The sequence below is a fragment of the Oncorhynchus nerka genome, linkage group LG15 (assembly GCF_034236695.1).
Source record: "Oncorhynchus nerka isolate Pitt River linkage group LG15, Oner_Uvic_2.0, whole genome shotgun sequence".
NCBI classification, from domain to species: Eukaryota; Metazoa; Chordata; class Actinopteri; order Salmoniformes; family Salmonidae; genus Oncorhynchus; species Oncorhynchus nerka.
Window position 1 is genome coordinate 30,436,766 of NC_088410.1, and position 26,551 is coordinate 30,463,316.

General features: G+C 40.9%; 1 protein-coding gene across 3 annotated transcripts in view; it reads left to right on the forward strand.

Moving 5' to 3' along the window:
* Window positions 1-10,948: 10,948 nt before the first annotated feature.
* LOC115142425 (collagen alpha-1(XVII) chain-like) overlaps window positions 10,949-26,551 on the forward strand; it is a 29,477-nt gene continuing 13,874 nt past the window's right edge. Inside the window, exons 1-24 of one of the 3 annotated variants that reach the window (XM_029681869.2) lie at window positions 10,949-11,151; window positions 11,580-11,686; window positions 15,315-15,376; window positions 15,704-15,754; window positions 17,842-18,621; window positions 19,534-19,581; window positions 19,689-19,742; window positions 19,913-19,963; window positions 20,266-20,409; window positions 20,635-20,778; window positions 21,101-21,172; window positions 22,559-22,633; window positions 22,764-22,814; window positions 23,291-23,446; window positions 24,244-24,330; window positions 24,416-24,463; window positions 24,612-24,740; window positions 24,979-25,290; window positions 25,507-25,557; window positions 25,695-25,721; window positions 25,826-25,852; window positions 25,949-26,011; window positions 26,129-26,233; window positions 26,344-26,406. In XM_029681869.2, the coding sequence (XP_029537729.2) occupies window positions 15,325-15,376; window positions 15,704-15,754; window positions 17,842-18,621; window positions 19,534-19,581; window positions 19,689-19,742; window positions 19,913-19,963; window positions 20,266-20,409; window positions 20,635-20,778; window positions 21,101-21,172; window positions 22,559-22,633; window positions 22,764-22,814; window positions 23,291-23,446; window positions 24,244-24,330; window positions 24,416-24,463; window positions 24,612-24,740; window positions 24,979-25,290; window positions 25,507-25,557; window positions 25,695-25,721; window positions 25,826-25,852; window positions 25,949-26,011; window positions 26,129-26,233; window positions 26,344-26,406 (2,590 nt within the window). In that variant the 5' untranslated portion in view covers window positions 10,949-11,151; window positions 11,580-11,686; window positions 15,315-15,324. The remainder of the gene's footprint in view (window positions 11,152-11,579; window positions 11,687-15,314; window positions 15,377-15,703; window positions 15,755-17,841; window positions 18,622-19,533; window positions 19,582-19,688; window positions 19,743-19,912; window positions 19,964-20,265; window positions 20,410-20,634; window positions 20,779-21,100; window positions 21,173-22,558; window positions 22,634-22,763; window positions 22,815-23,290; window positions 23,447-24,243; window positions 24,331-24,415; window positions 24,464-24,611; window positions 24,741-24,978; window positions 25,291-25,506; window positions 25,558-25,694; window positions 25,722-25,825; window positions 25,853-25,948; window positions 26,012-26,128; window positions 26,234-26,343; window positions 26,407-26,551) is intronic. The other 2 variants (XM_029681871.2, XM_029681868.2) reach the window with 2 other exon arrangements.

Below are 26,551 nucleotides of genomic sequence, written 5' to 3' on the forward strand. Positions count from 1 at the left end.
TCCTGACGGCTAGATGGAGCTCAACTATGGACAGAATTAACTTTACGTAGCAGGTAAGGAGAACTAACGCAGCAGGCAAGGAGAACTAACGCAGCAGGCAAGGAGAACTAACGCAGCAGGTAAGGAGAACTAACGCAGCAGGCAAGGAGAACTAACGCAGCAGGCAAGGAGAACTAACGCAGCAGGTAAGGAGAACTAACGCAGCAGGCAAGGAGAACTAACGCAGCAGGTAAGGAGAACTAACGCAGCAGGTAAGGAGAACTAACGCAGCAGGTAAGGAGAACTAACGCAGCAGGCAAGGAGAACTAACGCAGCAGGTAAGGAGAACTAACGCAGCAGGTAAGGAGAACTAACGCAGCAGGTAAGGAGAAGTAACGCAGCAGGTAGGGAGAACTAACGCAGCAGGTAAGGAGAACTAACGCAGCAGGTAGGGAGAACTAACGCAGCAGGTAAGGAGAACTAACGCAGCAGGTAGGGAGAACTAACGCAGCAGGTAAGGAGAACTAACGCAGCAGGTAAGGAGAACTAACGCAGCAGGTAAGGAGAACTAACGCAGCAGGCAAGGAGAACTAACGCAGCAGGCAATGAGAACTAACGCAGCAGGTAAGGAGAACTAACGCAGCAGGCAAGGAGAACTAACGCAGCAGGCAAGGAGAACTAACGCAGCAGGTAAGGAGAACTAACGCAGCAGGTAAGGAGAACTAACGCAGCAGGCAAGGAGAACTAACGCAGCAGGCAAGGAGAACTAACGCAGCAGGCAATGAGAACTAACGCAGCAGGTAAGGAGAACTAACGCAGCAGGTAGGGAGAACTAACGCAGCAGGCAAGGAGAACTAACGCAGCAGGTAAGGAGAACTAACGCAGCAGGCAAGGAGAACTAACGCAGCAGGCAAGGAGAACTAACGCAGCAGGTAAGGAGAACTAACGCAGCAGCAAGGAGAACTAACGCAGCAGGTAGGGAGAACTAACGCAGCAGGTAGGGAGAACTAACGCAGCAGGTAAGGAGAACTAACGCAGCAGGCAAGGAGAACTAACGCAGCAGGTAGGGAGAACTAACGCAGCAGGCAAGGAGAACTAACGCAGCAGGTAAGGAGAACTAACGCAGCAGGTAAGGAGAACTAACGCAGCAGGCAAGGAGAACTAACGCAGCAGGCAAGGAGAACTAACGCAGCAGGCAAGGAGAACTAACGCAGCAGGTAGGGAGAACTAACGCAGCAGGTAAGGAGAACTAACGCAGCAGGTAAGGAGAACTAACACTGCAGGATAGGAGGCATTTTTTAAAATCAACTTTCACTACCCTCCAATAATTGTTGAATTCCCTCTTCACATCATGAACATTTTCAACTGTAAAATATTTTACTGCTAACAGTTGTCCCCAATTAAAAAGTGGCGAGTGGTACTGGTACTTCCCCAATTGTATCATCCAGACACAATCCACAGGTCATAACAGGCTAATGTGTAGTGTGTCCTCAGATAAATGGATATTACATTACTGTGATCAACACAGACAACAGCAAACATTGAATTAGCAGTTGCACTTAATATACAAACTAAGTTTATTTGACAGACTTTTTATTGATTTAATCTTGAAGTGCTGAAAATTATGCATGATATAGGCCAGCTTGTCAGACACACTGCTAGTTGGATAAAGGTTATGGTCCTATTTCAGATTTTTTCAACAAAAATCTGATTGGACTGAATGTAATACAGCAGCAATGCACAGGACAGGTTATCACTGCCATATCTAGAAGTTCAACAGCCAGATGCTGTCCTCACTTTGCATTGAGAACGTGTGCAGTGTAGGTAGAGAGGGTTTCAAGGCTTGCAGGGAGGTTCTCGAACAGAGGGATACTGTGGCATTTCAGTTCATTGTACAAGTGACACATATTTCAGTCAGTGTATTTTACACAGAGATATATTCAATGTACAATGTACAGTGTTAATTCCTAAGTAGGCAATGGCATCAGTTTATGTCAATTTTCACCATTACTTTGTATTGTCTTGGCTGTCAGCCGATGCAGAGTCCCGACTGAGCGAGCTGACAAAATTGTAGATTCTTGTAGAATAAGGAACAAAGTTTTCCTTGTAGACGATGGTGGATTTCATGTGTGGACTTTGGATAGTCACTTCTCTAGGATTTGAAGGTTGTTCCTCCTTCTCTTCTTTGACTGCAGGGTGATAAGATGAACACATTATTTACCAAACATGCAATTTTGTAATTTAATAAAAAGGTACATTTGTGCTGAATTATGATACAAGTCTAGCTTGAGTTTATCAACAATTGCAAGGTCAAGGAAATTCAATATTGTCAAACTTTGGAAGCACTTCCATTAGAAATCATTGGCAGCTTGTTCAATAACAGTCCGTAATATAATGTGATCTGTAGCTATGGTATTGATATTTAGATAAATAGCTACCTAGACAAACTGTGACTGCTAGCAAGTTAGTTAGCCAACGTTAGCTGAGCTGCTGTGAAGCGAGTAGCCTACCTGGCTTTTCTTCATTGCGCCCCGTGTACTGATAATATCCGTATGTGCCAAGCATTGTCCATATACCGAAAGCATACAGCATAGACACCCGTACATTCCACTTTACTACATCTTTGATCTGCATGTTTTCAAAAAAAATTGCGCTTGACTGTACATGTATCGTAAATCACAAGGACGCGGCCATGTTGGATTAATCCGGGGGAAAAAACGAGTTGGACGACAACTTCCGGGGTAAAATAAATAAACAGATAACATAAATAAAGAATGGAAATGTAAAACAGTAACTTAAATTAATAATATAATTACATAGGCATTTTGATATTATGGTGCAACTGATTAATACATTATAATAGCCATGTAATTAATGGAAAATGAAACTTATTAGATGTGTATTCAACCCCATTGTTAGTCATCCTATAACTAATTAGCAGAGACTCCTGTTGCCCAAAAATCCACTAACTGATAGTGGTGTAAATTGTACACAATTGTCATACTTGAGTAAAAGTAAAGATACCTTAATAGAAATTAACTCAAATAAAAGTGAAAGTCAAAAAATATTTGGTTTAAATTATACGTAAGTATCAAAAGTAAATGTATGTGGACACCTGGTCATCGAACATCTCATTCCAAATTCATGGGAATTAATATGGAGTTTGTCCCCCTTTGCTGCTATAACAGCCTCCTCTCTTCTGGGAAGGCTTTCCAAGAGATTTTGGAACATTGCTGTGGAGATTTGCTTCCATTCAGTCGCAAGGACATTAATGAGGTCAGGCACTGATGTTGGGCTATTAGGCCTGGCTCGCAGTCAGCGTTCCAATTCATCCCAAAGGTGTTCGATGGGGTTGAGGTCAGGGCTCTGTGCAGGCCAGTCAAGTTCTTCCACACTGATCTTGACAAATCATTTCTGTATGGGACTCGCTTTTCATGCTGAAACAAGAAAGGGTCTTCCCCAAACTGTTGCCGCAAAGTTGGAAGCACAGAATCATATAGAATGTAATTGTATGCTGTAGCATTAACATTTCCCTTCACTGGGGGGGCCTAGCCCAAACCATGAAAAACAGCCCAGACCATTTTTCCTCCTTCCCCAAACTTTACAGTTGGCAGTATACATTGGGGCAGGTAGCGTTCTCCTGGCATCCGCCAAACCAATATTTGTCCGTTGGACTGCCAGATGGTGAAGCGTGATTTAGAGAACGTGTTTCTACTGCTCCGGAATCCAATGGCGGTGAGCTTTACACCACTCCAGCCAACACTTGGCATTGTGCATAGTGATCTTAGGCTTGTGTGCGGCTGCTCGGCCATGGCAACCCATTTCATGAAGCTCCCAAAAAACAGTTATTGTGCTGACATTTGGGACTCCCGAGAGGTGCAGCAGTCTAAGGCGCTGCATCTCAGTGCTAGAGGCATCACTACAGACACCCTGATTCGAATCCAGGCTGTATCACAACTGGCTGGGATTGGGAGTCCCATAGGGTGGTGCACAATTGGCCCAGTGTCGTCCGGGTTTGGCCGGGGTAGGCTGTCATTGTAAATAAGAATTTGTTCTTAACTGACATGCCTAGTTAAATAAAAAAAATCCAAAGGGAGTTTGGAACTTGGTAGTGAGTGTTGCAACTGAGGACAGACCATTTTTACAAGCTAGGTGCTTCAGCACTCGGGGGTCCTGTGTTGTGAACTTGTGTGGCCTACCTGCTCCTAGACGTTTCCACTTCACAATAACAGCACAGTTGACCGGGGCAGTTCTAGCAGGGCAGAAATTTGATGAGCTGACTTGTTGGAGCGGTGTCATCCTATGACGGTGCCAGGTTGAAAGTCACTGAGCTCTTCAGTAAGGTCATTCTCTGCCAATGTTTATCTACAGAGATTGCAGGGATGTGTGCTCGATTTGATACACTTGTCAGCAACGAGTGTGGCTGAAATAGCCACTAATTTGTGTCCACACACTTTTGTATACATAGTGTATATAGCCTTCTGTAATCATTGCATCTAAATGGTCTCTATCCTGTGAGTCCTCATGTGTACTTCAAACATACAGTATTTCACAGACTGCAATGATATCTATTGTCCCCTGTATGGGACCTCATGTGTGTCTTTGATATCCAATTGGATTGAAGCCTGTGCCACAATCAGGGCAAAAATACGTTTTCTCCACTGTCTGAATTTGTATGATATTTTTTTCAGGATCCTTTGCACTAAGAACAGTTATTGGAAGAAAGGGTTCTTTGATGATTATTTGGAAGGCAAGAAGGGTTCCTTGGAAGGCAAGAAGGGTTCCTTGGAAGGCAAGAAGGGTTCCTTGGAAGGCAAGAAGGGTTCCTTGGAAGGCAAGAAGGGTTCCTTGGAAGGCAAGAAGGGTTCCTTGGAAGACAAGAAGGGTTCTACATAGTGTTCATCACTTAATAAATAGGCCTAGTGAGAAGTTAAAATGATACATTTACTTAATTGTAGATTATATTATTATGAATTATGAATACTTTCTATTGTTAATGCAACTGATTCATATGTTATTATATTCATTCAATTTTGCATCACTATTGTATGAAGTATAAAGTTGCATAAAAGCAGCTATGTGATTGTTGATTGAAAAATGTATTGTACTCAATGTTTTATTATTCTTACTGGAAGAAAGATAGAGAGAGAGAAAGCTCCACCAAAACTCCTTCCCTAACACGTCCCGGAATGGATCCCACTCTGCCAAATGACTAAAATGTAAAAATTGCAATAAACAGGGTCAGGTCATAAGTGAGTCATATGTACCTCTGTCAACCTCATGAGATTTATACCCTTCAGAATTCCATCACATTAATGAAATACCATGCCATGCAAGCCTCAGCATCACAAGTCGAAACCCCCTGGCATATTCCTTGTAATTTCCCCATTTGATATAGTCTCTTCGTTTTCGCAGAAATATGTCCCAAAACTGTGGTTTAGTAGCACAGACTTACAGTACCAGTCAAACGTTTGGACAAACTTACTCATTCAAGGGTTCTTCTTTATTTATACTATTTTCTATGTTGTAGAATAATAGTGAAGACATGAAAACTATGAAATAACACATGTAGTAACCAAAAAAAGTGTTAAATAAATCAAAATATATTTTAGATTTTAGAATTTTTAAAGTTGCCACACTTTTCCTTAATGACAGCTTTGCACACTCTTGGCATTCTCTCAACCAGCTTCACCTGGAATGCTTTTCCAAAAGTCTTGAAGGAGTTCCCACATATACTTAGCACTTGTTGGCTGCTTTTCCTTTGTCCACTTGCTTGCTGCACTCTGTGGTCCAACTCATCCCAAACCATCTCAATTGGGTTGAGGTCGGGTGATTGTAGAGGCCAGGTCATCTGATGCAGCACTCCATCACTCTCCTTCTTGGTCAAATAGCCCTTACACAGCCTGGAGGTGTGTTTTGGGTAATTGTCCTGTTGAAAAACAAATGATAGTCCCACTAAGCGCAAACTAGATGGAATGGAGTATCAAATTTGGACTCATCAGACCAAAAGACAGATTTCCACTGGTCTAATATCCATTGCTCGTGTTTCTTGGCCCAAGCAAGTCTCTTCTTATTATTGGTGTCCTTTAGTAGTGATTTCTTTGCAGCAATTCAATGTGTCTGTTCCTTGAAATCTGTGAAGAATTTATTTGGGCTGCAATTTCTGAGGCTGGTAACTCTAATGAACTTTTACTCTGCAGCAGAGGTAACTCTGGGTCTTCCTTTCCTGTGGTGGTCCTCATGAAAGCCAGTTTCATCACAGCGCTTGATGGTTTTTGCGACTGCACTTGAAAAAACTTTCAAAGTTCTTGAAATTTTCCATATTGACTGACCTTTATGTCTTAAAGTATTGATGGACTGTCATTTCTCTTTGCCTATTTGATCTGTTCTTACCATAATATGGACTTGGTCTTTTATCAAATAGGGATATCTTCTGTATACCACCCCTACCTTGTCACAACACATCTGATTGGCTCAAATGCATTAAGAAGGAAAGAAATTCCACATATGAACTTTTAACAAGGCACACCTGTTAATTGAAATGCATTCCAGGTGACTTCCTCATAAAGCTGGTTGAGAGAATGCCAAAAGTGTGGAAAGTTGTCATCAAGGCAAAGGGTGGCTACTTTGATGAATGTCAAATATAAAATATATTTTAATTTGTTTAACACTTTTTTGGTTACTACATGATTCCATATGTATTATTTCATAGTTATGATGTCTTCACTATTATTCTACAATGTAGAAAATAGTAAAAATAAAGAAAAACCCTTGAATGAGCAACTGTGTCCAAACTTTTGACTGGTACTGTATAAACTGAGTGTACAAAACATTAGGAACACCTGCTCTTTTCATGACATGTTGAACTGAGGTGAAAGCTATGATTCCTTATTGATGTCACTCGTTAAATCCCCTTCAATCAGTGTAGGTGAAGGGGATGAGACAGCTTAAAGAAGGATTTTAAAGACTTGAGACAATTAAGACGTGGATTGTTTTTGTGTGCCTTTCAGAGAGTGAATGGGCAAGACAAAATATTTAAGTGCCTTTGAACGGGGTATGGTAGTAGGTGCCAGGCTCACCTGTTTGTGCCAAGAACTGCAACGCTGCTGGGTTTTTCACTCTCATCAGTTTCCTGTGTGTATGAATAATGGTCCAACCACCCAAGGACATCAAGCCAACTTGACACAACTGTGGGAGGCATTGGAGTCAACATGGGCCAGCATTCATGTGGAACACTTTCGACACCTTGTAGAGTTCATGCTCTGACAAATGTAGGCTGTTCTGAGGGAAAGTGGGTGCCACTCAATGTTAGGAAGGTGTTCCTAATGTTTTGTACACTCAGTGTAGTTAGGTTAGTAGAGATAGGCCTATCTGCTCCTCAGGGATATGCTATAAGGTTCACCATGCATGCTTGTGTGTCTGTGCAGGTTGTAACATTTAGGCTAATCTCACAATGACTACACGGTAAGATACTAGGGGATCTCACAGGTAAGCTGCCTGCTGCTGCTCACTGACACAACTGTAAATCCCTGTCTGTGGTGCATTGTGGTTTTCAGGATCTTGTACCCAATTTGTTACAAGGCGTGACTCAACCAGTCAGTCTTATCTTGAGGCACTGCAGAACAAAAATGGACTAAGACTAAGTGTTGCTTCAGTCTGTAACTACCGAGGCCTAATCTGAAAACACATATTTATCTTGTAAATGGTAAAAGACGCTTTATATAAATAAAATAAATAAAAAGATATAGCCAAATTAATGCTATAGGACTTAGGGCACTGTACAGGACAGGTGTTCAGTGGGACCTAGTTTCAACATCACCCAGAGGCCAAATGACTAACCATAGTGCATTGTGGGAGGAGATTCATGGCAGTCCTACTAAGGCATATAGTCCTAAGGCATATAGTATTCGACGCTATTCAAATCCGTGATTCATCAAAGAAGTCATCAGAATATCTAACCCCTTACGTTACCTTCATGCACACACAATCAGTTACATACCGAATAGCTTGGATTGAACCACAAAGTACATGAAAAATGTTTTGTGAAAATAATTTCCTTCTCGCAGGACTAACTATTATATTCTACTGTTTGTTTAAAAAAAAACAAGGATTACAAGTATGATGAGGACCTAGCACGAAGCTGCATGCATTTCTTAAGATACACGCAACATGTAGGTACAATATGTAGTATCTCTCAGACTTTTCCCAAACATTGTTTACAACCCCATGTCTTCAGAAGCAACCAGAGGAACATAGTTTCTGTCTTGTCTATGCCAATAGAGAGTCATATGTGATTCATAGGCTACAACCCACTGTTTGTTTGTGAAGGAATATCTTTAGACACTGGCATATGCACTAAATCAACATGAGGCATTATTTGACTAATGCCAAGGGATTCATAAGATTACCTAAAGCAATGTATTTTTCCTGGCTAGAAATGCAGTGTTTGGAGATCACCATTGCCAGCCAAAGTAATACCACTGAGTGATGTTGGCACCTTGTCACCATACTTCACGCAACCTTAGCAGCCCCCAGATTTGCAGAGGGCTTATACCTGTCACCTGCTTAGTACCTCGGTAGTTTTCTTAACAACTAATTACGACTGCCAGAGAGATGATGGGAGATGGTTGAAGACGTGGTGGTATGTCTCAGAATTCAAGTACTATATGACATTTTCTGTTGGGTGACCTAACCGTTACACCCACTCCCATGTTTAAAGCTAGTATTCAACTACATATCAATACAATTTTTATATTTACATCCCAAATGGCACCCGATTCCCGATATAGTGCACTACGCCTGACCACAACCCGGGTCAAAAGTAGTGAACTGTAGGGAATAGTCTGCCATTTGGGATACAGACAGAGACACTCTTTATCCTCTCTCTATAATGTAATAGCAGCAAGGAGTGGGTTGAAATCCACAGTCCATGCCTGCCTAGACTCGAACGTGCCTGTCTGATTTGTCTTTGCCTTTAGGTTAAGAGTTTGGGATTTTTAATACCGTCACTAATTTCACGCTAGGCCTGGGCTATAAGTTAAGACATAGTAAATCTTCACATTACGGGTGCTGAAGTGACAGCTCCGTTTAGACCAACCAGGCTAACAGGTCAAAACAACTCTGCCAGGCGTCCAACTGTCACGTATACTCCCTCTCTGGCCTCCAGGTCACCAGACTGCTGATGATTACCTGTCACCATCGTCACGCGCACCAGCGCTTATGGACTCCATCACCTCTCTGATTACCTGCCCTAGTTATGTCTCCCTTCCCCAGGCGTTATTGTTTCTGTGTCTGTGTCATGTCGGTGCGCTGTCCGTGTTTCTTGTTTTGTGCATGTTCGTTTATTTACTAAATGTATTCACTCCCTGAACTTGCTTCCCGACTCTCAGCGGACATCGTTACACCAACCTACCAACCAGTTTTTGTTGTTAGAGTCAAGAAAGAGGAGTAACATATAGGTCTAGATAGGATTGCAAAGAATGTAGAAAAAAAGGAAATAAATCTTTTGAGGCCACTGTATATATTTTTATTGTCCAGAGAACTCCATGAGTGTTGAATGATCAAAAATGGACGCTTATCTGTCACTAAAGAATTTGACAACCCATTTCACTCAGGACGTCTCACTCAGACTTGTTCAGACAACGACACTGTCTTGTTGAACGATTTCAACTCCATCAAAAGTACAAAATCTTACACAATTCTTAGAAAGACTTGGCTAAACAACAAATGAGTCTTCTGAGAATCGAACAAATGAGTCTTCTGGGAATCGAACAAATGAGTCTTCTGAGAATCGAACAAATATGTCTTCTGAGAATAGAACAAATGAGTCTTCTGGGAATCGAACAACTTGAGAGATAAGTGGGTTGCAGAAACAGGGTCGGAGTCAGACAGCTTTAGCGGTTTTAAACATCATGGAAATGGCTGTATCGACAGACATGTCTTGCTCTCAGACGTTTTTCTTACAGTTAGGTAAAGACAAATGCCTTTTTGTCAGATATTCCTGCGCAGCCAAAAACAACAGCCTAAACTTCAGGAGAAAAAACATGTGGTTGTGTACATGGTTGTATTAAAATCATTTCACTGTAGAATCTCAAATCACTCCAATCTTTAAATATACATTTTCGTCTAATCACTGTAAGATCTGGATGCTTGGGGAGGGAAAACAGTGCAAATATTTATTATTTTTTTCTCAGCTACACTGGATATAAATAGAGGCCATAGTGCATTCCTGGTTCAGGTGGGAGTCTGACACCACGTGAATGTAATACACTTAAACAACAGGCCTCATTGACACTCCTAGATTCAAGCATGCCAACAAACTCATCCGTGCAAATATATCCCCTCAACTGTGTCTTATATTCAGAAGCTTTCCCTTTAGTTGATTTGTGTGATTACATGATAGATAGCCTTATGATGAGCAAGGAAGTTATGTACCATTCACTGCCCAACCAAATAAAAATAAAAACAAATGGCCATTTGGATACACAGTGTGAAATTTGATGCTACTTTATGATTCCCACGCAACTAAAAATAAAACACCCCATCACAGTAGCCTAGGCTTTGCACATGGACTTATGAGTAGACTATGTAATAAAACAGATTTAAAAGAAAGAAGTTATTTTCCTCTCCCCATGTTAACGTTCAGAATTATCTAGGTATGTTTTAATTGTATTTTTCCCCTTTAAGTTCAAAATCAACTGCATAATAGGCCATGCGGTGCAAAATGCAGCAATGTAATATGCTACTTCCTTGCTACAGAAAAAGCAAATATCCCAAATGGACTAGAATAGCCTGTCTCTTATTTAGAAAAAAAAAATCAATAATTACGCAAATCCATCCATATTTTATCAAATCATTTACAGTATTTCATCCACCCATCTACTTTTCTTTCCCCAGGGCATCACCCCCCAAACGCAGAGTCTGTCACTGGCTGAAGTTACAGCACCGTTCCAGCTGTTTTGTTCCAACATGTTGGTCCGGTAGAAGCAATGAGTCAGAAAAGACTCATACATAAACGGGCCAGGCACATACAGCGCATGAACACCGCGGACCGTATCCATAACGCACCTGGAGATACTGCAGAAGCACATAGGATCGCTGGTGCCATCAAATCATTTTCTGTGAAAATAGAGGAGAGAGGAGAGGAAGATCATCTTTGGGAAACGGGCTGAGGTAGGCATTTATTTATTTTACATTTTTTACAATCCAAATTGTTTTTACAATCCAAATAGAGGCAGTACTAATCTATCCCCTGTTTATGTCCCAGTGTAGACCCAATAACACATTCCTTACACATTTTGGGGAGGAATGCTAATTTACTGTTTTGGATCACATTCACATGTTCATCCCTCCAAATTCAAGAGCCGATTGCATAATTGTGTTGCTGTCTGCATAGTTAAGCCCTTTGAGATATTATTCCTAATTGTTGCCAAATTATGCCCTCCGGTAATTATGTCTACCCTTAATTATAATTTCCTCATTTAATTGCAGTCCCAAATCCAATGTGCCAATTAGGTAGTATTGTATTATATCGCACCATATCAAGACTGTGATGGATTCAGTGCTTAGTATGCCAGTGTTTTTTTTCATATACATCAAAGAGGTAAACGGATACATCTGCAGCTGTAAGAGGTCCTCCTCTCAACACAATGTGGCTGTGGAAGGGAGAGTGTTGCAGATAGCCTACAACTGAAGGGGTGATACACAGGTGTGAGACACATGTACACACAGCCTATGGCAACAGATACGTCCTTCTCTCAACCTCAACGTCTTCCTCCGCTTTTCTTGAGGGCAAAAGACAAGTAATTGAACTATGTTTGACGGTCATTACCACCACATAGTGACGATTTGATCTGTATCTATTCGTATAGATACAGTGGGGCAAAAAAGTATTTAGTCAGCCACCAAGTGTGCAAGTTCTCCCACTTAAAAAGATGAGAGAGGCCTGTAATTTTCATCATAGGTACACTTCAACTATGACAGACAAAATGAGAAAAAAAATCCAGAAAATCACATTGTAGCATTTTTAATGAATTTATTTGCAAATTATGGTGGAAAATAAGTATTTGGTCAATAACAAAAGTTTATCTCAATACTTTGTTATATACCCTTTGTTGACAATGACAGAGGTCAAACGTTTTCTGTAAGTCTTCACAAGGTTTTCACACACTGTTGCTGGTATTTTGGCCCATTCCTCCATGGGCAACACGGACTGGGCAACACGGACTTTCAACTCCTTCCAAAGATTTTCTATGGTGTTGAGATCTGGAGACTGGCTAGGCCACTCCAGGACCTTGAAATGCTTCTTACGAAGCCACTCCTTCGTTGCCCGGGCGGTGTGTTTGGGATCATTGTCATGCTGAAATACCCAGCCACGTTTCATCTTCAATGCCCTTGCGGATGGAAGGAGGTTTTCACTCAAAATCTCACGATACATGGCCCCATTCATTCTTTCCTTGACACGGATCAGTCGTCCTGGTCCCTTTGCAGAAAAACAGCCCCAAAGCATGATGTTTCCACCCCCATGCTTCACAGTAGGTATGGTGTTCTTTGGATGCAACTCAGCATTCTTTGTCCTCCAAACACGACGAGTTGAGTTTTTACCAAAAAGTTAAATTTTGGTTTCATCTGACCATATGACATTCTCCCAATCTTCTTCTGGATCATCCAATTGCTCTCTAGCAAACTTCAGACGGGCCTGGACATGTACTGGTATAAATATTTATTTTCTAATATTTTTTTAAACATTATTTTATTGTGTGTGTGTGTTAGAATTGCTTTTTGATATGTTGTATATAGTTATTTGCACTGCTGTATATAGTTATAGGCCATTTCACCAATTCGGCCACTTGGGTACATTTGGGCAACTTGTGTGGGACACCTGGGTGACTTCATGCTAAATGTCATGTAGCTCACCCATTCCTGAAATTATCAGTCTGAAACTTTGCACGCTTACAGTTGCCCTCTTGTGTTATCCATCAAAATTATCTTCAGCATCCTATCTGACTGTGTGGCTATTCTAGTACATGTGAAAGATGATACTACAACAATAAAAACAGAAAATGTATGCTCTTTCTTCCTCTTTTCTTCCACCAGATCTACTGTGTTATATTCTCCTACATTCAATTAACATTTCCACAAACTTCAGAATGTTTCCATTCAAATGATACCAAGAATATGCATATCCTTGCCTCTGGGGCTGAGCTATAGTCAGTTAGATTAGGGTATGTCTTCAGACAGAAATTGAGAACAAAGGGATGCAGCCATAACAGGTTAATTAAGCAGGGGGACACGTCTGGCACTGCAGGATTTGAGTCCCTGGCGCCGTAGTGCTACTGATGGTAGGCTTTGTTACTTTGGTCCCAGCTCTCTGCAGGTAATTCACTAGTTCCCCCCGTGTGGTTCTGGGATTTTTGCTCACTGTTCATGTGATCATTTTGACCCCACGGGGTGAGATCTTGCGTGGAGCCCCAGATCGAGGAAGATTATCAGTGGTCTTGTATATCTTCCATTTCCTAATAATTGCTCCCACAGTTGATTTCTTCAAACCAAGCTGCTTACCTATTGTAGATTCAGTCTTCCCAGCCTGGTGCAGGTCTACAATTTTATTTCTGGTGTCCTTTGACAGCTCTTTGGTCTTGGCCATAGTGGAGTTTGGAGTGTGACTGTTTGAGGTTGTGAACAGGTGTCTTTTATACTGATAACAAGTTCAAACAGGTGCCATTAATACAGGTAACGAGTGGAGGACAGAGGAGCCTCTTAAATACGAAGTTACAGGTCTGTGAGAGCCAGAAATCTTGCTTGTTTGTAGGTGACCAAATACTTATTTTCCACCATAATTTGCAAATAAATTCATAAAAAATCCTACAATGTGATTTTCTGGATTTTTGTCTTCTCATTTTGTCTGTCATAGTTGAAGTGTACCTATGATGAAAATTACAGGCCTCTCTCATCTTTTTAAGTGGGAGAACTTGCACAATTGGTGGCTGACTAAATACTTTTTTGCCCCACTATATGTAACATGACACCTTTGTGTACCATGTGGGAGTAGCTATAAAGCATGAATTACTTTACAAGTGGTCATATTTCATATTCAATAGTTTATATGAATTTCTGAATGACAGTGATTCAAGTAGTGGCCTATTCAGTATTTATAATACATCATAATATCACTTATAATTCAGTATTCAAGTATGTGCTCAAATGATTCAAGTCATCCATTTAAAAAAAATCTACATGTAAATTGTAAGTTCAGGCTTATGTGGATGATGAGAAATTTGAGGCAGCCAATAAGGAATCCACACAGGTCTGGCCTTGTTCATGTTAGCGTCCACAATAAATAACACTGACGTGTTAGAGAGAGGATTACATTTTTGTTCTTGAATAAGAAGACGAGCTCACGTCAGAATAATATACATAGTATTTCCCCCAATATTTCTATCCATTAGCATCCATTTGGGGCCAGTGTATGTGTACATTTTTATTCTTCCTAGTGGAGGCTAAATCCTGACGCTGACCATGGTTCTGCTGTAGAACCTGTCCACACTACATCCATCAGTCAATGCTGTTGAAACGACGCGTCAAAGAGATGCTGCTGCGTCAGATCACATGTTAAATCATGTTATGCTATGTTATGCTATGCTGTGTTATGCTATGTTATGTTATGTCATGTTATGTCACATTATGTTATTAGACAGGAGCCTTTGGCCATCACTGAAATCTTGTATCAGTGGTATAGTGAACTTAACTTGTAAATGATTTCAACACCCACATCTGATTTCGGTCCGAGTACCTTTCAGTTTCACAGGAAAATCTATAGGCACCACCAGTAAATCACTGCTCCCTATGAAAAGAGCTCTCATTTATCAGGTGAAGACAATATACAGGCTTGGCTTGCCCAAGGCTAGGGTCTCCGCTTAAATCAACAACACATTCTCAATCAGGGAACTTTGGAATGTTTACAGCAGAGAGAGAGAGAGAGAGAGAGAGAGAGAGAGAGAGAGAGAGAGAGAGAGAGTGTGAGCGTGAGAGCGAGAGAAACAGAGAGAGAGAGAGAGAGAGAGAGAGAGAGAGAGAGAGTGTGAGCGTGAGAGCGAGAGAAACAGAGAGAGAGAAATAAAAAGAGAGAACGATTACTAGTAGTACATAATGCCAAATATGGAGAAATACGGAAATATGGAAAAATGCCATAAAAAATACAAATTCTGACAAATCTATATCGTTTGAAGTCCTGTTAGTTAGTTTGATATTTCCATACAGTGCCTTCCTTAGATTTTTCTGCATGCACCAGTGTGATAAATGATGTAAAAATAAATACATGTTCTATTTTGAAACAGTTAACATGGGATGGACAATCTAACGACAACCAAGATTGTAAATGCTGGTGCCGGTGGCAAGGGTAAGAGGTCACTGAATATTCTAGAGAAAATACATGTTTTATTTTGCCTTGGTTTTTTGGCTTTATAGAAGAAGCTTGTTCTGAAGCTTGTTTTGATTTTGATACAGACTGAAGGTTTGGAATGACACACACAAATACAGATTTGTCTTTTTGTAGTCGTTCTCAATGACCAAATGTATATCACCTATAAACCACAACACATTATTACAGTGTACCATTATATTGAACCTGGTACTCTTCAAATAGATTATTACAAGTGTATTGGCCAGGAACACATTTTAACATGAAACCTATTTATGAATTGTCAATATATCTTTTTTTTTATAGTCGTCAAAGAAACAGTAACCACAACAACCCGGTTGACATCACTGCCGCCAAGTGAGTTGTGTCCTTTCTGAAGCTTTTCATAATTTATACACACTACATGTACCTGTGAATATAATATCCCATAAATATGAATTTATCCTCTGTCCATCCGAACGTTGAGTTTCTATAATTCATTAAAAAAAAACGTTTTTTATACTATCATTATTGGTAGTGAAGATTATTCATTATAATTTTCAGCAGTCTGGGGCCTTGTTCGATTACTTCAGAAATGCATCCTTACGTCCTAAATTCCTTGATGTAATCACAGATCTGAATAGTAGATTAGTGAGGTAAATGGGTGGTAACCTTGCTTACCTATCCAATCACTCATAGATCTGTGCTTACCTAAAGGAGAAAAAAAGGAAGTAAAGTATTCGAACAGGACCAGTGGTGTAAAGTACTTAAGTAAAAATACTTGAAAGTACTACTTAAGTATTTTTGGGGGGTATTTGTACTTTAATTTACTATTTATAGTTTTGACAACGTTTACTTTTACTTGACTACATTCCTAAAGAAAATAATGTACTTTTTACTCCTTACATTTTACCTGACACCCAAAAGTATTTGTATCATTTTGAATAATTAGCAGGACAGGAAAATTGTTAAATTCACACCCTTATCAAGAGAACATCCCTGGTCATCCCTACTGCCTTTTATCTGGCAGAATCACTAAACACACATACTTCATTTGCAAATGTTGTCTGAGTGTTGGAGTGTGTCCCTGGCTATCCGTACATTTTAAAAACAAGAAAATGGTTCTGTCTGGCTTGCTTAATAAAAGGAATTTGAAATGATTTATTCTTTCACTTTTGATACTTAAGTATATTTAAAACCAAATACTTTTAGACTTTTACTCAAGTAGTATTTTACTGGGTGACTTTCACTTTTACTTGACTAATTTTCTATTAAAGGTATCTTTATTTTTCACTCGAGTATGATATTTGGGTTCTTTAACCACCACTGAACAGGATCCATGTCCTCAGCATTGGTCTCTGACTGTCCCTCATTTCTCCACAAGAGGGAATCGCTAACTCTGTCGTCTCCAACCAGAAGAGCGTGTCCTCCAGCAGTTCTCGTGGAGTTTCAGTTGTGGAGAGGAAGGTCATCTCTCAGAGCAGTGGTAGCAGCAGCAGTAGTTATGCCATAACATGTTCAAGACATGCTCAGACAAAATTCTAGATTTAAAAAATAATCTATATCCAAAAAAACATCTCTGGTATTTTTCTTTTTTTGGCACAGTGTGACAGGTTTTAACACCTGCTCATTCGGACTGCAGAATCCTGTAAAAGACCGTTTTTCTTGTACTGTCAATCACAACCTAAACTCTTCCAACGAAAGAGTTTAGATGCTCCCATAGAACTCCTATGGTCACTGGTATATAATCCATTACTTATAGGATTCTGTAGATATATCGACAGCTAAGCTACATTCAGTGGTGTCATGCCCATAGGGGGCACAGGGGTAAGTGCCCCCAGAGATTTGTCCTATATAAAAATATTTTTAAAAATGTATATATACTTTTTGGGTGATTGTTTGTTAATTCCCTGTAATATTACTAGCCACTTAGCAATTTTATAAAGTTGGCTTTAGCTAGCCCAGATAGGTTCCCAATCTCCCAACCTTGTAACTAGCCACCATGAAGCAATTTCAGGCTATCAATCAAGGTAGAGTTGCTAGCTTGTCTAACTATTCTAGCTGGCATGCCTGCTGGCAAAGTTTGTAGACTTTAGAAAAGCAAACAGTAACTAAATGTACTGAATAAGACTCACATTCCTTTCAATCTTTTACCTGTATTTCAGCAGAGAAAACACACACCAGGCAGGAGGTATGCTTAGATATGCAGAAAAATATACATATTTTGACATATAATTAAGCATAATGATAATGGCTCTAGATTTCAGGAAAAAACTGTTTCAATGTTACCTTCCATACCCCCCCCCCCCCCAGCTATCCTCAGGTCCTTTGTGCCCCCTCAGATTTGGGGGGTGCATGACCCCCCAAATGACATTGGTATATGTCAGGCTACTGTATAAGAAAAAGTCACTTTCTCTAAGCTCTGTATAAGTCCTAATCATTATTTTTCTCCTTTCCTCTTCTAGCCTCAGGTGGTCTCTCTTCGAGGAGCGGGCTGCTCTCTACTGGAGGAGGAGAGTCTACCAGTAGATCCATCACAGGAGGCAGTAGCTCAGTGCTAGTATCCTCTGCTGCAGCCGGGTCTGTGGGTGGAGCTAAGTCTGGGTACGGAGGGGGATCCGTCAGCAAATCAACCACCATTACCACTATAGAGTCCCCCTCTTTATCCTCCGGTGCTTCAGGAGCCTCTGGCGCAGCTTTTCGGTCTTTAGGGGCTTCGGGGGCATCGTTCGGGGCGAGCAAGACCAGCGGCTCTCTTTCCGTTTCTGGAGGGGGTCTTATGTCTAGCTCCAGTTCCAGTTTTGTCACTGGTTCCAGTTCTGGTGGTCCCAGTTCTGGTTTTGTCTCTAGTTCCAAAGGAACAGGAGCAGGAGGAGGCGGTTTTGTCACTGGTTCCAGTTCTGGTTTTGTATCTAGTTCCAAAGGTGCAGGAGCAGGAGTAGGAGGAGACAGTTTTGTCACTGGTTCCAGTTCTGGTTCTAGTTCTGGTTTTGCCTCTAGTTCTGGTGCCGGAATCGGAGGAGGGGATTCTTCTAGTGCCAAAATGTCAGCCGGCGGCTTGGGCTCTGTGACCGTTTCCACGGTTACCAGGTCCAACTACAGCTCCTTAGCGGGGGCGGGTTCAGGGGGCGTGAAGAGGGGTGGGGCACAGGGGTCTACATCCTCTGCATTCAGCTACTCCCCCACCCCCACGGAGAGAAAGAGCATGACCAGCACCATGATCACCCGCTCCATGGGCTACGAAGGTCAGTGACAAGGTCAAAGGTCAAAGGTTAACCCTATTCATATGCTGCGTTCATAACCAAGTGGGAAGGTGGTAATTACCTGTTGTGATGTCGTAAATACCAGTTCTTTGAACTCATTGAGAAACACAGATTGGCTAATGGCCAACTAGCTGTGTCAACCATAATCTAAACGTAGAGCTATATGTGTTTGTAAACTAATTATAGTGTTCAAAAAACGTATTAATAGATTGATTTAAAAAAATAATTTTTGTTGTTGCATTTAACTGCTGAAAATGCTGTTATCAAGGTCATTTCCTTAGTAGATGTCAGAGGTCAGCATGTGGGAGAAGTCGAAGCTCAGGGATAATAGTTGAGGTTCTTACTAGTAATTACCCGTTGGAGGGGCGTTCAAGTGGACTTTTCCCAGTCATATGTGGTAAATACCACCTTCCCACTTGGTTATGAACGTAGCCTTTATATCCAGGGCTAGGATTTTTTTTCCTGACCACATAACCTCTGGGTACCTAAGATCATACATCGGTGCGCTTTCCTCTGACCAGGTGTTGCTGATGCCTGCCAGATCTTACAATGCCTGGATAGGTATTTTAGGTATTAGCTAACCACATCATATGTTACAGCAATCTGTCGGTTCATGACACAGTCGATGACGTGGCACGTAACCATTGGTTCATGCATGCAACGTCTGAGGGAGGGAGCGCAATCATTTCTTGGTCATGTCATGTGGTCAGGAAACTACGGGCCCTACCTAAGGTCCTCTGATGCTCTTTAGTACAGGTGCAGATATCAATAATAATGTTATTAAGAATATCATTAAGACGTTGAAGTATGACTTCAGTCATGACAGAAGAAGAAGAAGGAAAAGTAATCAAGGAAAAGTAATCAATAGTGGTGTTTTTTATCCTGTGTATTCAGGAAGATCCAGTGGAAACTCATCTCCGGAATACACAAGGAGAGAATATGGTAACTATCAATCTTAAATATAACTTCAAAATGTTTTTAATTCCTATTTTTAATAAAAGTGGATATGAAAAATGACATAATTGATTTTTGATAATTGATTGTTTCAGCTGCAGAAAGTGCAGTTGCCAGTAAACCCACCAGAGGGCGGAGCCACAGCAGGGGTACTAGCTGTTAGCGCAAAGCACCATCAATCAGACCATACACTACTGCAGAATGCACTTGTTGTTTTTTTTGCAATTTTAAGAGGCTGCATTTGATTAATATAGAACACATCTGATTGCACTACACTACTCTATTCTAATATATTCTATACTTTTCTGTCCTGTTCCAGAGAGTGAGATCAGATGCAGACTGCAGAGTGCCTCTCCCACTGCTAAAAGATGTGAGTTGCCTAATACCACGCGGGCTCTTATCACTAACCTATGACTCACCCGATCTGCCCTGGAAAATACACGTGGACCAAGATTATATTAGTTTGACTTCAACAAATAGGGAGACAATATGACTCAGTCAGAAAACGTATAAAGGAAATGGAATGTGGCTGCTTGAAGATAAGCTGAATATGGAAGATAAATACAGTTTGATAAAAATCTGTCTTTATTATTTTTTTAAACATTTGAAAAGTCTGCACATTTCCTAAGTGACATTAGATGACACCCTAGTCTGTTCCCCCGTGGCGTGTAGGGACTGAACTGGATGATGTGAAGCGGCTGCTGAAGGGGAGTCGCTCCAGCAGCATCAGCCCCCCTCGCTCCCCCACCAGCACCCTCCCTATTCCCAGGAAGGCCAGCGTAGAGACCAGAACCATGCCAAACAGCTCCCAGTCAGGTACACACCCTCACCAATATAATCGTGATAAAACTAGGTAAATAGGTACATAAGTAGTAATTACACAAGTAAGAAAGTACATAAATAATCACTGATGCATTAATGTCCAGAATACGTTGTTAACTGACTCACCTGTTAAATCAAGGTTAAATAAAGGTTAAATAGAAGTTAAATAAACGTACACAAACATATATAAAACCAGTTAACCCTTTCCCTCTCTCCCAGGCCACTACGACAGTGCCACCCTAGACTCAGGAATGCCTTCCTACGTGTGGTCAGGCCCCACGGCTGGAGGCTATGGTTACCACAGCAACGCCATCAACCGATCCCCCACCTCCACCCTCCAACACTCACCTATCACACTCACAGGTCAGCAATAGACATCACCAAATATACAGTCACAATTACTCTAACAAGAATGGCATGATACTGAGTGATAATAGTGCCAACAGAAATGTAATCTGAATTTAATCCTTCACTCCATCAACAAAGATATTTATATAAATGAACAGGTTTAATCCAAGAGATTAAAAGGACATAATTAAAATGAACTCGATTTGTGTGCAACATAAAAATCACAAGAAAGTTTAAAAAAGAAAATGTCTCCTAATTTTCTCATCGTCAATGAATACTGTATATGTTACTGTGGGTGTTACTCAATCGATGTGGGTGTTTATCAATGTTTCTACAGCCACAGGGCTTCAGAACAACCTGGCTCTCAGCTCTACATCCATGAACTCTGGACTCTCTGCCTCTAGCACTGGTAAACATCTCCCTCAACATCTATTGTCTCTCTATCGGTGCGTCCCAATAATCTTTCCTTTCTCCCAAAGTGTCCACTTGTTTCCTTCCCTTCACAGATGTGAAAGTAAGTGTCTGCTACGCAGAGACGGGCAGTATTTGTATTACATGTATTTCAAATATGTATTTAAATTATTTCTGAGTATTTAGTCGTTTGTATTACACTGGGCTTAACTTCACCCCAATGTATTTTGTGATAAGATACTTTCGAGAGCAGTAATTGGTATTTTTAAAATACAAAATACTTTTCTATACAATTTTCAGTGGTGTAAAATACTCAAGTACTCAAATACTTTAAAGTACTCTTATGTCATTTTTGGGGGTATCTGTACTTTATTTTACTTTTAATATTTTTGGTAAAAAGAAAATGAAGAACCTTTTACTCCACTCATTTCCCTGACACCCAAAAGTACTCGTTACATTTTGACAGGAAAATGGTTAAATTCACACACTTATCAAGTGAACATCCCTGGTCATCCCTACTGCCTCTGATCTGGCGGACTCACTAAACACAAATGATTTGTATGTCTGAGTGTTGGAGTGTGCCCCTGGCTATCCGCCAATAAACATTTTTTTTATTTTTTATGTTTGTTTAATATAAGGAATTTGAAATGATTTATACTTTTATTTTTGATACTTAAGTACATTTTAGCAATTCCATTTACTTTTGATACTTAAGTATATGTAAAACCAAATACTTTTAGTAGTATTTTACTGGGTGACTTTCACTTTTATTTTAGTCATTTTCCATGAAGGTATCTTTACTTCAAGCATGACAATTGAGTACTTTTCCCCTCACTGCCATTTTTTATATCGGTTCACAATTTTGTGGCCCCCGTACACCCTGCCTTGGTATCAGAAGTCTGATTGCACTATGGTGTCATAAGAGCGTCTGCTAAATGAATTAAATATACATGTATATGCAAATGTACAATTGCAAAGCATGCTGAGTAGTATTCTAATGAGCTCTACCGGAACAAGGCCAATAATAATACCCAGTATGTTCATATAATTTACATTTTGGTCATTTAGCAGACACTCTTTTCCAGAGTGACTTACAGTCAGTGTATTCAACTAAGGTAGGTAAACAACAACATATCACAGTCATAGCAGGTGAAAGTGTTGCTATTTGGGCCGTTTACTTGCAAACATATTTTTATATTTTAAAATACAAAATACATGCATTTTAATTAAATATATTTCAAAATCTTGATACATTGATCTTTATAGTATTTTGACATTTTTGACCATCCCTGCTGGTCTATAGAAACTCCCTCTAGCCCACGTCGACACCAATCCGATACTTTCAGTAGTAGTGGTGTATTGAATATCCTTTGTCCTACTCTAGTTCATGGTATGCAGAATAACCTGGCCTCCACCACTGGCGGCATCCTAACAGCTAATGGAGTCAACGCACAAACAGGTATGAATGGAGTGTTGAGTGTTCAGAAATCCCCTTGAATCACGAGAATAATGCCCATGTTCATTGTGGGAGTTATATTTCACACGTGTTTCAATCATGTTAAATTCACCCTGCATGTCTTTCTTGGCAGTCTATGGTGTGCAGAAAAATGTCACAAGCACAGGGGTGTCCACAACCACAGGTGAGTCCAAAGTACTTTGTTTTTGCATCGATAACAATTCGGCAACCATAGACATAAAACATTTGATTTGATGTATATATGTACAAGCAGCAGCAGCACCAAGACAAGTATAGCACTTTCCTGCAGTCAAATGACCAAATCGCCCTCTAGTTGCCTCATGGGTGGAACGTTATTCATGTTTTTCCTCTTGTTTGATGTATATGAAGTGTAATATTGGGATGCAAACTCCAAATGTAACACATTTCAACTCTATATCTGAAGTAGTACAAGTGTCTTCTTTTTTTAACCCCATAACCGTGTGTGTGAGGTGTCTACTTTTGTCTCAAAGTAGATTTGTTTAAGACTACCAAGATACACTCTGTGTGAGCCCGATTTAGCTCACCGCAGTAAAATTATATCCTCTACTACTCTATCTTATCATGGTATTCATGACACTTACCAGTTTATACTGAGTGTTTTTGCTGCCTATTTCTCAGTGGCACCCAGCACTCCTACCAGTGACGAGGTCTTCGCCAAAGAATACAAATTCATGCTGCTGGAGAAAGAGAAAGCTCCCGTCAAAAAGGAGACGGAGAGACTCATCATGGCCAAAGATACCGGCAAGCAGTTCTCCTCTGCTGCCACTGCTATTGGTGGGCAACAACTCATAAAAAATACAATTGTATTGGTCACATGTTTTTTTTAAACAGCAGATAGGAGGTAATTGATGTAAGTATGTACATATAAATAAGATTAAAGTGACTAGTTAACAGGATAGATGATAAAACAGTAGCAGCAGCGTATGTGACGAGTCAACAAAGAAAGCGTTTGTTCAAAAAGGTTAGATGCAGATAGTCCGGGTAGCTATTTGGCTAACTATTTAACCAACTATTTAGCAGTTTAATGTTTTGAGGGTTGAAGTTGCTCAGGGTCCTGTTGGATCCAGACTTGGTGCATCAGTACCACTTGCCATGCGGTAGCAGAGAGAACAGACTGTGACTTGGGTGGCTGGAGTCTTTGACAATTGGTATAGAGGTCCTGGTTGGCAGGGAGCTCAGCCCCAGTGTTGTACTGGGCCATATGCACTACCCTCTGTAGCGCCTTGTTGTCGGACGCCAAGTAGGATTCCAGATTCCCTGCTTATCCTGGGAATCTTCTAAGCATGATTCCTAGAAACTTGGGAATTTTGGGAAAGTTGCCGGAATATTGCAATCCAATACCTGAGAATATCAGAAATGTACACAGAGGAGGGTTTTCACTAAATATATATTTTTTTACTAAATATTTAATTGTCTGCTCAATTAGAAGAACCTTCTGAGGGAAAATGGTACCAGTTCTATCAGATCTTAAATGTTTCCATGCCCAATCACATACTACAGTCCCACTGTCTTAGTGTTAGCCGTTGTCTGTGAGTTATGGTGAAGTTGACTTCTCTTTTCACATTTTATAGCCTATTCTGAGGACTCACTGAAGAAGGAGAAGAAGAAGGTGTCCAGCTTTGTGGAGACAGCTACAGCCAGAACCACAGAAACTAACGGTAGATAACGGAAGTGAACAGACATTTTCACCACACCTTGACTTGTGTTACTAACACACTGTTCTGCCACTGCTGTTTTTTAAAGCTGGATCCTTGACGAAAGTGTCAACAAAAGACAAAGCAACCTATGCAGGTATAGTTTACCTATACTTTGAAATTGAAATGGCTGAATCGCAGCGTAACAATCTTCAGCCCTAAGTGCCTATTCTTATGCATTCTTCATGATACTCTACTGATGCTCGTTCTTGACCCCCGTGTCCTCTACCTCTCTCTTCGATCAGAGATACGTAAGGACGAGTCTGGAGGAGGTCTGGGCTTCTGGTCTTGCTGCTCCTGGTTGAAGTGGCTGCTGGGCATCCTGCTGGGTCTTCTGCTCCTCCTGGGGCTCCTCCTGGGACTCATCGCCCTGGGTAAGAGAGGAGGAGCGGAGCTGTAGGACACTGGGGTGGTTTGATTGATGTGGTTGTCTGTCATAGAGAGCTAGAGTTACATCCATGTCGGAGTAAATCTCTCTGTTTTTTTTCTCTGTTCTTCCTCTCCTGCATTTCTCTGTTTCTCGCTTCTCTCACTCGATCTTTGTCCTTGTTTCTCTCTGTTTCCCTTTCAATTTTCTCCCGCTCTCTCTCTTTCTCTTCCAACCACTTACAGCCGAAGAAGTCAAACGTCTTAAAGCTCGTGTGGATGCCTTGGAACAAGCCTCCAGCTCTTCCTCAGCACATTCTAGTCGCCTCTCCTCCTCCTCAGCCATCAACATCATAGACCCTCTGGAGTCTGCATACATGGACAAGACCTCCTCTCCCTCCTCTACCACACTGCTCCGCACTGATAATGGTATCAATCTGGGAGTGGCAGCAGGAGCAGGTCCAGGATCAGCTAACGGACCAGGCCAAGACCCTGTAGCTCTGCAAAGGGCAGTACAGCAGATAGTCAGGAGTGAGCTGCAGTCCGATACTGTACGAGGTACAGAACCAGAACCAGAACTTACACTGTGCATCAGCCTTGTGTTTTGTGGGTATATGTTGAGCTTTTCAACCATTATAACAAAGGAATGATTCAGTCAAAAATCACAAATCATGCGAATTTGTGAATCGTATGAATATTTTTGAAAGATTTTGTATATGTGTGGTTTTTATTGGATTCTATATATTGACAAAAATGTTTATTTATTTGTTACAGCAACACTTGCACACTCAATGAAAGGAGCGAGAGGAGAGCCTGGGACCAAAGGTACTGTAGGGCATCCACTGCATGGACATGGAAACATACGTAGATGGATCCATCCATCTATAGATGGAAACAAACTGTATTGGCAGAGCAAGTTTTGGCTGTGTCTGTTGATTAACATTTCAGCTGTTTTATTTCAGGTGACCAAGGTGGTCCAGGAGTCAAAGGTCAGTGAGCCATAGACCTACATTTCATTTCAATGATGTCACACAGCAAATACTGTACATGTTAGAGTTATACTGTACAAATGGAATTATTTTATTTATTTCAGGTGATAACGGATTCCCTGGCCTACCAGGTAGGAACACAAACTACTAGTTTTATTCTGGAGTGGCTACAGTAAATAATCATCTGCTGAATGATAGCAGACTGATGTTTGGCTTCTCTTCCTTAGGTCCTCCAGGTCAGATGGGCCACAGTGGACTGGAGGGCCCGAGGGGCCCTAAAGGAAATGCAGGTAATGCTTAAGGACACAATTTGACTTAAAATGTCAAGATCTCAATCTTGCAACCAACGAGAAATGTACTGTATAGACTCTCACTCCCACAATGCATCTCTTCGCATCTGTGAATAGGTGAAGCTGGTGCAGAGGGTCCCCCAGGCCAGAAGGGCCGAGAAGGACCCACGGGATCACGTGGAGAGCCTGGTCCTCCAGGGTTTGGAGAGAAAGGGGACAAAGGTATGTTCATAAGTGTATTTGATGGCGTCACAGTTAGTCACGGTATATCTTCAGAGAAAAAATGATGGGTTCCTGTTCAAGCTCTTATGTAATGTTATGTGATGCCATAGGTTCTCCTGGTGAACCCGGTGGGCCTGGACCTGCTGGCACTGCTGGGCCTGTTGGGCCTAAAGGTAAGGCCAAAGGTCATCATCAATGCAGGAAATACGTCTAGATTGATGAGATACATTAAATCATCACTAATTGTAAGTCGCTCTGGATAAGAGCATCTGCTAAATTACTCAAATGTAAATGCAATTCATCAACATGTAACTGTTG